Source organism: Carassius carassius, chromosome 12 (assembly GCF_963082965.1).
Source record: "Carassius carassius chromosome 12, fCarCar2.1, whole genome shotgun sequence".
NCBI lineage: Eukaryota > Metazoa > Chordata > Actinopteri > Cypriniformes > Cyprinidae > Carassius > Carassius carassius.
Genome location: NC_081766.1, coordinates 9,240,235 through 9,252,958, shown reverse-complemented (window position 1 = coordinate 9,252,958; position 12,724 = coordinate 9,240,235). Strand labels below are relative to the sequence as shown.

Below are 12,724 nucleotides of genomic sequence, written 5' to 3'. Positions count from 1 at the left end.
CATATCATGTATATCATGTATGTACATGTTTGTGTGGTTTTATGATTGTGTGAGCAAAGGAGAGAGAAAACAACAACTAACAAATTTAACTAAGTAACATTCACAAGAAATGATGAGCCATAACATCTCATTGTCTTTATTTAGGTTAATACACAGCTTGATTTTGATAGACTTGATAGTAGAACAACATGAACTGAATCACATGACAAATCAGTCTTTTCTCTTGTACACTTGCAGGCATACAGCGTCCTCACATGTCAGCTCCTGAAATTGAAATGATCATGAGGTCAAAACATATCCATTATGAGTACAAAACAAAAGCAGGAATAGTGCAGGGGTGTGGGGTGGGGCATGTGGGGTGGGGGAGGGGGCTGGAATGAGGTAATTAGCGGCGTTTTTTTTTCATTAAACTCCTTAATTAGAAATTTCATAAATACTGAAATTAATAAAAAATAATTTAAGCATTAATGCTGATTCTAACATTATTCAGGTTATTATTATCCACTGACTGAATGCTCACCAGATAAAGTTTGTCATCTTCTATCCAGTGTTTCCATCCACGGTTGGCTTTCTCACCTTTCTGGATGGCCACCAATTTGTCCCCTTCCCAGGTCACCAGAGTCTGTGTATGTACAAAAAACACAACAAAAAAATTCCTTTTCACATGTTTACTACTTATTTAATATATTTTTTTATTATATAGCCTACTGATTATATATATATATATATATATATATATATATACACACACACACACACACACACACACACAAACACTTTCATTGAGATTTTACTCCATCCCTGATAGATAACTGTATTCAGATGACCTCAAAAAAAAAAGCTGAGCAAAAGTTGAAACATGAGCTCTATTTGTTTTACTGTATTCATCACATGGCCAACAGGTTAAACAGGTTAAATAGCATTAGTTCCATAATTCCATAGTTCACCTTTAGCATCCTGTTGTCAAATCCCTTAGTAAATTCTTCCTTTTCAACTCCAATAGTGAAGGTCAGCTCATAGCTCTTGATGGCATTCCTTTGTCTTAATCACAAGGTTGTCCCCATCTTGGATAAAGGTCTTTGTTGGAGTGAGACGGGCTGCAATCTTGCGGATGGCAAAGTCAATGTCTATGAGAGTAAATATTTTTAACTTGGCATGGTCATTTCCATGTTATAATCTATATCATATATAGGCCTATATATATATTTAATTTGGCCAAATTTTAATAAACCTGCAAACTACATCAGTATTACGAAATGGCACAGATTTCTCCTATTTCTACTCTGTTGACCTATGGTAACAGACAACTGATAAGACTTACCGAGTGCTTTAAGGTAATTTTCAAGGTTTTCGTTCGACTCCAGCTCCCATTTTCCAGTGAAATCCACAGGCATGTTTGTGCGATGAGCTCTGGAGTTCAGTCGCTATGCCAGGTAAAGTGAAGAGGTGCACCAAAGCTTTTATACTTAACTGTTCATTCACAATGAGGGGAGAGGCCAGAGTGATGATAAGAGAGATCTATGATATAATGGGAGAGAACACTCTAAAAATGCTGGGTTGTTTTTTTAAACCAAATGCTGGATTGAGCCTGTTGGGTAAGGACGTTGGGTTGAAAATAGAGTGGGCGAACTTTGACGTCACTTTGTATGCGGATCAACTGTAAGAATAGCACTGGTTCCCAGATTATCGTAAAACATAAGCTCTGTGTTCAATCACAGTTTATGAAATTTACACGTTTTGTGCATCAAGATAATCTCCACAAAATAATATAACTTTTATGAATTTTAAAGCCAAAATATAAGTGCAACTTTAAAGCTAAACTTAGTCTATAAACGAACTACAGCACCACAGCCTTCAACGTCACCACCACCATGCCCCCAACAACTTTAACAAACTTATTTTTAACACGTTCAGTGAAAAGTCTTTATATGAATTTTAATCCACGCTGAGTGAACCTTTTCATATAAACTGGAATAAATACAAAACTAAAACTGAAATGAGACATTAGTAATAAATTGTAGCCTATAGTGAATAAATGAAATAATCATAACTAAATTACACGAACGCACGTATTTCTGTACATTTTTAAATAAGGCGCATTAAAAGTGAATTAATATTTGATTACAATTAATATCTTAATTAAAAACGTGTCTAAAAAATGAAGTAAAATAAAATATAGTGCATTTAATCTTTTAAATAACAGCAGAGTGAGCAAGTTTTGGGATATGGTAGAATTAAACTATAATTTGAGTAAATAAAGTACCACGTTTCAGCTAGTTTTGCTAGGATGGGTACACAAAAAAATTAAGTACACTCAAAAAGTGTGAGGCACGTTTTATTATGGTTGCATGTGCTTTATTTGATGACTTGTGGACTGTTCAACTGACTGCAGTGATTAAGCAAAGACAGTTTTTAATATTCATCTGAAAGAAATCATATACACCTGCTTCGAGGGTGAGTAAAACACAGGCTTATTTTCATTTTTGGGTGAAGTAATGCTGCTGTTGTCTGGTAATGTGGTAGTCTATAAGAATGGTTTCCTTATGAGATGTTTTTGCTCTTGTTATGTAAAACATATTCTGATTCTGTGATGCTTTTTTTAGGTTATCATTCAGAAGGTTTGTTATTGCACCACTGACACTGCTGAAATTTCACCACTGTACAGTCAACTTAGCAGCTAGGTAATTTCAACTTAAATTACATTAGACCTAAAAACACGAGTTGGGGAAGTCGTGGCATAGTGGTTAGAGAGTTTGACTCCTAACCCTAGGGTTGTGGGTTTGAATCTCGGGCTGGCAATGCCATGACTTAGGTGCCCTTGAGCAAGGTGTCGAACCCCCAACTGCTCCCCGGGTGCTGCAGCATAAATGGCTGCCCACTGCTCCGGGTGTGTGTTAACAGTGTGTGTGTGTGTGTGTGTGTGTGTGTGTTCACTGCTCTGTGTGTGTGCACTTTGGATGGGTTAAATAGAGAGCACGAATTCTGAGTATGGGTCACCATACTTGGCTGAATGTCAGTGATGCCACATAATACCTTCACTTATTAACATATTATTTTTATTATTTTAATGAAGTGCAGAATTCATTAACAAAAAACTACCATTTAAAAGTTTATTTATTTATTTATTTATTTGTATTATTGTTTATGTCTCTTTTTCTTGTCTTTTTGATAGTCAACATTTCACAAAATTACAGTTTTTACTGTGTGCTATATGCTACTATAGTATAATAATAGTATAATAATATGTTAAAAACAAGCAAAAAACCCTAAAAAAAACATTTATTTGAAATTTTGATCACCTTCGATCAATGTATTTGTCTTTTTTTGAATAAAAGAACAAGGAAAGAACTGAAAAAAATAAAAAAACTTACTGACCCATGGAAGCTTTGCTGGTAGTTTACCCATAAACAGCTATTTTTTATTCCCTTGTTTGAGAAAAATCAGTGGGGAGAGTCGTTTCAATTCTGCAATGTCTTCTACACAAGATCGATCAGCATGTTAAAAGTGTAAAAATAAATTACCAACTTAATTAATACCTACGGAAATATGTCTATGAATTATTGCTCATCTCTGTTCATTATGACTTTGGAAACAGTCCGTTTGGAAGTGGTAATTGGCATAGTGCATAAACAATATTTTAAATCTATCACCCACTGAGATGCTGCCAGAAAAGGGGAGATGGTCCTCCTTGCAGAACACAAGATCCAGGGGGCATGGTTGGATCCAGATCCAACTCCTCCCACCTTACATATACCTAAATCTACCCCTCTCCACCCCATGATTCCTAAACCCACCCATCTCCCAGATCTCCACCCCTAAACCCACCAATATCCACCCCCTAGATGTGGATCCAACATGCCCTCTGGATGTTGTGTTCTGCAATGAAGGGGCTACTGGAAAATGGGGCGAGTAGGTGGGAGGTTATACAACATCAGTGTATTTGATCTTCATTCCTGTGATCAGAGAAATTCTGTATTTGTACTCTACTGTTAAGCATGGAAGACAAGATAAGTAGCAAAGAAATATGTCAAGAAGAACAAGGACCAATTCCAGCATTTGATGTTCAGAAGATCAGAATTCCCAAAGGCTACACTTTATTCTGTCACCACTGTTCCAACACTTTGCGTTGATTTATGAGTCAGACTTTATCTTGAATGCTTTTTTCAGGGTGTCACAAAACAGGCCAGTAAGAAAGTAGGACGATTATTAGAGTAAGAAAGAATTTGGTATTAGTCTTTAGCATATGGCAGGCGTTTTCTGATGTCCATAAGACGATGAGAGGAATCTAAAAATCCAGCTTTTCCTGTTCCATAAAAAAAATAATTATAATAGACATAGAATGACATACATATCTATTTTTCAGGGATTTATTCTTTAATCATTATTTCCATAAATTTTGAGGTCAGAAAGATTTGTTCTGAAAGATTTATTTTTCTATTCCAAATAAATGCTGTTCCAAAATTTGGAATTTGGTATGGTAGTATAGAAACAACAAGACAGTTTTGGTTGGCAAAGGAGCTCTCCTGTAGTTTGTGGAAGATGAAATAGGCCATGATCTGAAAAGTAACAATAGCTCATCGTGACAGTTCTGCATCTTTTATTCTACATTTCACTGTTAACACTTTATAGTTATTTATAGTCAGGAAGACGTCTCAAGCCTGGCCTCATTACTGACAGGTCTTCACCTCATGTTTGTGCAATGAACAGTTACCTCTCTCTCTCTCTCTCTCTCTCTCTCTCTCTCTTTCTCTTTCTCTCTCTTTCTCTCTCTCTCTCTTTCTGGTGTCTGTATAGGCATAAATGGAAGCTTGTTTGGCAGCATTGTGATTGTTACTTTGACTGACTGTTGTGCTGCTGACAGGCTGAGAATCAAAACAATTACAAACTGACATGTCTGTCTGTTCACGTGTTGACTGACATGAGCTCACAAGATGCATCGGTTCACTCCAGACAACAGAGCAAAAAAAATAACTAAATAAATAATCCACAGCAGACTCTCCACTCATTGAGATAATCCAAAAGTCCTAATTGGCTTTAGGATTACAACGTGTCCTGTGATTTGAGACACCACACTGCACCTTAATGTTGAAACATTGAAACATCAGAGCAGAGGGCAAACGCAAAAAAAGAAGCAAATATGTCTCCCGTAGACATGAATGGATTCTGGAAATTGACAAGTAATGAAAACTTTGATGAATACATGGAAGCACTAGGTAGGCTGATACTTCATTTTCTATTTATTTATTCATTCTACGCCTGTGTAATTAATTTTCTATGCTGAACAAGGTATGTGAGATATTACAATATTTATTCAGTTGGAAACAGTCAAAGCAAGAAAAAATACATGTCTGTAGACGTTTTAGATACCTTGGCAGACCTGATTATTTTATTTGGAAGAACAAAAAAAAAAAAAAAAATGCTCATACGGCAATGTTTGACCAGTTTTATATGTATTCAACTTACAGATGTGAATGTTGTCATCAGAAAAATTGCCAGCTATCTCATCTTTGATAAGGAGATTGCTCAGAATGGTGATCATTTTAATATCAAGACTCTCGCCACCTTTAGGAACTACTATGTGGAGTTTGATGTTGGAAAGGAGTTTGAGGAGGATTTGGTTGGTGTAGATGATAGGAAATGTATGGTAAGTGACCTCCTTATTTATGAAAGTTCACCATGAAGTGCAACTAAACAAAAATGTAAGATCAGAAATGCATTTAAATGGAAAACTATTTTGAACTGCTTTTAGGTTACTGTGGTGGATGAGTCAGTAAATTGGATTAGATCGAGATTTACATACAATGACCCGCTGAATCTTAAATCCACTAGGTTTTCGGGTTAATGCCACAAACACCTGGTGCTCGGGAACTTTACGTCAACTTGTATACACTGTATAACATTATTTTCAAAGTTGGTAAAGATAATTAGGGTGTCTTTCTACTTCAAGCTATTTAATCCAATGTTACTTGCCATTTCTTTGTAATTATTTGTGAAATGTGTTGAAAATTGATTCAAAGTAAATCATACACCTTTTTACAGTGTATGAATGGTAGTACAGTGTTTGTGTTCTTTGTGTTCAGTATTCAATAAGACATTTATTGGTGTTAAATGTTGCCAAAAAACGTTTCCTGTGAATGTCATTAGACGTCATTGCCTACTATAGGTAAATAACAAGAATAACAAAGTCCAGCAAAAAGTAAATCTTTAAAATAAAACTAATACTGTACAGCTAAAACAACTAAATGACTGACACCAGAAGCCTTGCACATTTAAGTTAAAAATGGAAGTACATTTCAAAGTGCTGTTTTTGCCAAATTTATTCTCTATTCTCTGTCTCAGTCAATATCAGCTTCATCTTTCTCATTGGCGTGTATTTGTCCTTGTTTTGTAGACCATGGTAAACTGGGAGGGAGACAAACTGGTGTGTGTACAGAAAGGAGAAAAGGATGGAAGGGGCTGGACCCAGTGGGTGAAAGGGGATGAATTACATGTGGTAAGTTTGTATAAGGATGCAGGTCATATGAGGACATGCTCTGTTGTTTTATGAAAGGTCACACTTGGCTGCTTCTTGTTGTTTGTGTAGTCAGCAGTGTAATTAATAAGATAACATCATTACTGCAGCAGTCACGCATTACAATAACAAACACATTTAAAATGTGTATATGCTGAAATCCATTTAGTGGCTTCATTATACAGCAGCCTGGAATATACTTCATTTATTACTCAACATTCTGTGTTCAAATATTTGTGCATAGTAGCTGCTAAATAACTGTTACCTTAAAACTATTACACTACCAATCAAGTGTTCAGAGTTGGTAAGAGTTTTTTAATGTTTCTGAAAGAAGTCTCTTAACCCTCTGGAGTCTAAGGGTATTTTTAGGGCTTTTTTTTCACCCAAAAATGTTATGCGTGGTTAGTGAAAAACTTGTAGCCTGGAATTTTTCTTCCTAAATTATGTGAAAATCATCTTGTTTACGCACTTACAGAAAACAATATATTGATTTAGATTTTCTAAGACACTTTTTGTTGGTAAAAGTCATATGCGAGTAGGCGTCAACTATCCATAACTATTTAATATCCACTTGCGAGTGCAGTTAAACAGTTTATTAGGAACAATCAAAGCTGACAGTAACACAATCCTTCATAAATCCTTTTAACAATCTGATTTTCTACTAAAAAAAATAAAATAAAACATTTGTTGTTATTATTATCATTATTATTATTAATGTTGAAAAGAGCTGAGAATATTTTTTAGGGGTTTCGGATAAATTGAAATAACAGCATTGTTTGTTACATTTGTTACAGTTACATTTAATTGTTACATTTATATAATTTACATCAAGCTTTTGAATGGTATAGTATTGTATATTGTTATTGAAGCTTCATAATGTTTCACTTGATTATACATTTAGTCAGGAATTATAGTTTGGAAAAAGTGTATCTAGTAAAATGTTTACACATTATGTGAAAACTAGTACAAGTATATAAATAAATAAAAAGAGACTTACTCATGTTTATGATCTCTGCTGAATAAAGTGCTTCATTCTTTTTTTCTGAGGAAATTCAAATCTCAAATCCTCAACCACATCACATCTTTTCGGGGTGAATTATGTCTTATTCCTCTCATTGCGAAGCAAACAGTAAAATAATAAAACTTGAAGAACAGTCTCTCTGCGTTGTCTTCTGTTGTGTGGGCATATTCAAGCCGCGCGCTTCAGTGAAACATTAGAATCTGAAAGAGCGTTCAGCGCGGGGGGCGTGGTCACATTAGAAGATAATGAAGGGACACGTGAAAAACAGACATCATGTTGTTTTCATATGGATTACTTTATCACAGAATATTTGTTTTCGGCAGCACTTGTTTAGTTTAAAAGTAAAGTTTAGTTTAAAAGAAAATTTGAGTTTTTTTTGTTGTTTATTATTTATTTTGCAGGAATTGCGAGTCTGTGGAGTGGTGTGCAAACAAGTTTTTAAGAAACAAGTTCTTGACTGATGTGCCTTGAACCACAAGTACTCTACTGTGAAGAAATGTGATAATTTCTGCCTATTAATAAAAGTAATTGTAGCCATTTTTAAGTTAAGCTATTATGTCTTTTTCATTCCTCATGTAAACGATGTATGGTGAAAACTTTGTCAAAGAAAATAAAACGGGTACACAAAATATGCATGTTCACTCTTCCAACGTGTTTGTTCAAACATACTGAAAACCCCTGCATTAGCTGAAAGATCACAAACATCTGCACAATTCTTGTCAGTTTTCTTTATTCCATCAATTTGTGATTTCAAGAGTTCAATTTCAGCGCACATTTTCTGAGTCTGTCAGCATCATAATCTACAAAAGATGCAGCAGTGCAGTTGTACTGACCCTCATCATATCATCTCCCCTCCCATTCATATTCTTTCTGCTTCTGAAAAGAAGAAAAGTGCTCAGTTTGCTGCGGGGTGAAGACCCATCTTCGCTCCTCCAGCCAGAAAGACCATCAGATGTTAAAGTATTTTTAGACACCAGTAAAGTTCTCAGTTAGGGGGCTAATCTTAGTTACTAGAGCACTAAAACATACCCAACCCACACACACACGAATTTAATGGACGTCTGTTAAGTAAAGTAATCGCTGATTTGGAATAAGCTTTATCTGATGAGTAGTCTAGAAAGGCACATCAAACAAATGCATAAATGCAAAGAGATTGATGACAGCAGGATGAATGGATACAAAGCTCTGTCTACTGTGACTGTCTCTGTGTCTTTTCCAGTAGGGGGTGCAACTATACAACAGTGGCTTAAGACTTTTGTGAAAACCTGCTTGCCCACAACTCCAGCTGCCTTCAACAATTAAAAAACAAAACACAGACTTTTTTTTTTTAATTCTTCAGGCCAAAGGTCATTTGAATCGATAACTTTCATTTTAGGTGTCCATGTGCTTTTCAAAACTCATTATTTTTTTTTATTTTTTTTGACTCTATAAATTTCACTTCTCATCAGCAGGTGGCGATGTGCACCTAATATAGATTCTTGAAAACACCCTTTTGTTTGGACAAATTAAATACAATGTCGCAAAGATATGGTCGAACATCTGTTGTTAACGTTTTAAATGAGCACAATAGCCATGTAATGACAATAATGTCCTGGCGCCCCCTGCACAATGAGCCACTAATTCTCATTGGTAATCACATGTCATTTGTAGCATTATTATTATTTTTTTTTACCCTGACTCACGGTTTCCAAAAACAAAGTAATTGTTGACCGAGGGCAAAGTAGTGTGTAGACTATAAGAAAAGATGGTTTAGTGTAAATACCAAATGAAGTTCATCTCCTTCAATCCAGTGGGTTTAGCCCTTTCCACACACACAAGCTTGTCTCAATACAAAGTGATGGTAGTCTGTGGGAATAAATGATGCAAAGAAGGAAAACATTGCTGTTTAAATGAGCAAACTGTGACATTTAACATAAATTAGTTAGTTTAATTAATTAATTAATTTTTCTTAATTGAGAAGGTTTTATGTAAGCTGGTCGAGCCAGTGAAACTGTTATGGAAGAATGCTGTCAATGTAATTTAAAAGGTTTCTAATGGTAAGCATTTAACTAGTCATTTTTATCTCTTATGCCATTAAAGAACATATAAAATATTCAGTTTGAATTGGCTGCTTAGATTTCTGTGACATAATTCTTTTTTTTTTTTCAGCTGAGCTCGTGCATATGATTTAATCAGATAAATTATTGCATGCCTTATAAATGTTTTTATGAGACTGAGAACCATTAAACATTTAACATTTTTTAACAAAAGCCATCAAAATTGAACGTCTGAATTAGTAAAACAAGGATACAACTTTGGTGCTTTCACGACTTCATTCACTGTGGTTTTAAATTACTTTTTTAGTTATCTGCATTCCATGTTCATATGAGGGGGATTACAATAAAATAAGTCGTTCAAGTGAAATTAAATGAAAAAGCAAAAGTTATTTAAATGTTTTCTAGGTCTAAGACTGAAGGTCTTCCTCAAACTCCTGACCAACCACAATAGGTCGTGAACATGCTGACAGTCTTGATAATAAAGTGTCTCCATTATCTGTAATATCTTTGACAGGTTGTAAAAAAACAGCAATTTTCCTGATAGCAACATTAACATCTTCAGTAATTTTGGGAGAAAAAAAGATAAAAATGACTAGCCCAGTCTGACAGATCTTGTATGATGTAGCTAGGCGGAAGCACCTGTCAATTATTTAAATGCTTTCATTTCAAATGTTGACCAATATATTACCAAGATGTGTTTTTATATAATTTATATTCTTTATTATGGACCATGGTGGAACCCTGTTTTGTTTTTAGGCAGTTGAATATCTCCAAGAAGTAAAACTGAGAGCTTTGAGATAATAATTTTTGGAAGTCATTTTCCAGTAGCTAGTAAGAAGCAGGCATTGTGAAATATATATGATTTTCTTCATGTCCTGAAAAAGTGGTTTTAGGGGAGATCTGATGCCTGATCGCCCTCCTGCTCTTGTCATGCAGCACGCTGGCTGCCTGTCAGCACTTTAGCGTTTTCAGCACCACCATATTAATCAGATCAGCTTCATTACCACCACACATGTGCTGCTCAGTACAACTATATTGGGAAAACACAATGTGCACATTACTGTGGATATCAAACATAACCTACCCTCAAAGCACAAGGAATCAGAACATATGATTTTATGAAATGGGACAAACGTTACATTATTTAAGATGATTTACACCATTCTGTTACATAAACTTTCTGATTAAATTAACTGTAAAGACATTTCCCAGTTCTGTAAACTAGAAGTCAAAAATTTCTCAGTGCATCTTTAAGAGAGTGACATTAATTTGTGATTCAAGCACAATACAGCTGAAATCTATTTTCACTTATTTTAAAAAACCTAATGTTTTTATAGTAGAAAATGCTTTTTGCTCACATGACCTTTACTAATTCATCTCAATTAACTGTATTTTTCTTTTTTTTATCATCCGGATTGAATCTAACGCATGCATAATATGTTTGGAAGCGTTTAGAGCAATAATAAAGAATTCTTAAAAGCTACTGGTATAACTGATAAGAAAATTATAAAAGTTAAAGAGGATTTAAACTGAAGATATCAGATTCAAGTAATATCCCCTTTATACACCTCATTATGCACCTCCTCAAACTCCTGAAAAAGTTGGTCAATGTCATGCCGTCAATGCTGACTGTCTCATTGATGAAGTGATCTCTTTTCTCAGTGATGCTGTTTCTGGCTTCATTGCGGTGGCAGTTAATAGCAACATTTGTGTCTGCCAGAAACCGGAGCCAAATCAGAATGAGATTACTTACCTTAGAGTGTGCATTTTTTTCTGTTAGTTTTGTGTTAACATTTCAAAGCCTGTTTGAAAACAAATAGACTATATGACATACTATATGACATATATTTGCACACATACATGCAGTTTACAATGTATGTACATGAATATAACTTGTCTATTGTTTTTCTATTGTGTGTGTGTGTGTGTGTGTGTGTGTGTGTGTATATATATATATATATATATATATTCAAATGAGGGAAATTTGGTTATAAGAATGATTAAATATCTGTTACTTTTTAATTTAATTAATAATTAGTAGGATTATAAAGCCCTATTCAGTAATGTAATTATGTTCCAAAGGTTTTATAGTGCAGTGTAACGATAATGTTAATTAAGCCTACAGAAGATTCTCCGCTTTTTAAACCAGTAATTGACTCACCAAGAGCTTTCAGGTACTCATTAGAGTTCTAAATTGAAATCATTTTCCAATAGTTGTTGTTCTCAGCTGGCATTTTGAATTAGAGTATGAGGTTTATTTGACACCGGTGAACATTTGAGGCGATTCAGTGCAGTAATGTCTGCATATAGGCCCACATTACCCAAATCCAATTAGTAATGATAAGTTCATCATCAGGTTTAGTAGTGTCACTGTTAAAAGAGAAACCCCATCTCCCTCCCATGAAGGTGACCTATACATCCAAGTGAATTTGGAGCAAAGAATAAGAAAGAGTTTTGCCATGGTTAAGGGTTTATGGGTAAACCAATGTCATTGCATTCAGATAGGTTGATAAATTTGAAACAGTATAAAATGTATTATTTTGCTTGCATTTTCTGTGGTAGTTCAAGGTGTGCTTAACATGGTGATAAATAGAAAACAAGCTTCTGTGGACATTATTGTTGAAGTGTTGTCCTTTAAGACTATTTTACCTGCTAAAATGCCCTTTGTACACTTTCCTCCCTCACAAAGATTTAACCTTGTCCACCTTTGCTAAACGTACATTTTTTAATGCATTTTAGTCCATGAGATCATGACATCACACTTTGAGCTACTCAAGTACAAATAGACCATTATTTAAAAAAATTGTTCACCAAAAAAAAAAAAAAAAAAAAAAAAAAAAGACTTGGAGAAATTGAGCATTTATATAATTTTCTTGCCAATCGATAATCTGCAGTGAATGAGTGCTGTCAGAATGAAAGTCCAAACAGAAACAAATTCATCAAGACATTTTAACTATACATCATTACATCTGGCCAAAATATGAGTCCATAAAATCCACCCACATTTGTCTAGAACCATTTCTGCTTGTAATCAGTGCATGCATATTTCTCTCCCGATTCAGACAAGATGACTTTTTCAATGGAGAAAGTAATATTATGTACAGAGGGCATGTTTTTAGTAGGATTTTAGCCATAAATTATGGTTTGTTAAAAAAA

The 12,724-nt window shown here is 34.6% G+C and overlaps 2 protein-coding genes and 1 pseudogene across 2 annotated transcripts in view; 1 reads left to right on the top strand and 2 right to left on the bottom strand.

The window, feature by feature from the left end:
- Positions 1-12,724, bottom strand: part of LOC132154697 (protein arginine N-methyltransferase 5-like) — a 463,524-nt gene that overhangs the window by 335,683 nt on the left and 115,117 nt on the right. The window lies entirely within an intron of this gene.
- On the bottom strand, positions 129-1,512 carry LOC132154687 (retinol-binding protein 2-like; annotated as a pseudogene).
- Positions 5,080-8,161, top strand: LOC132154686 (retinol-binding protein 1-like). Its single transcript, XM_059563336.1, has 4 exons — positions 5,080-5,213; positions 5,466-5,644; positions 6,392-6,493; positions 7,934-8,161. The coding sequence occupies exons 1-4, from the start codon at positions 5,138-5,140 to the stop codon at positions 7,991-7,993; spliced, it is 417 nt and encodes a 138-aa protein (XP_059419319.1). The 5' UTR covers positions 5,080-5,137; the 3' UTR covers positions 7,994-8,161.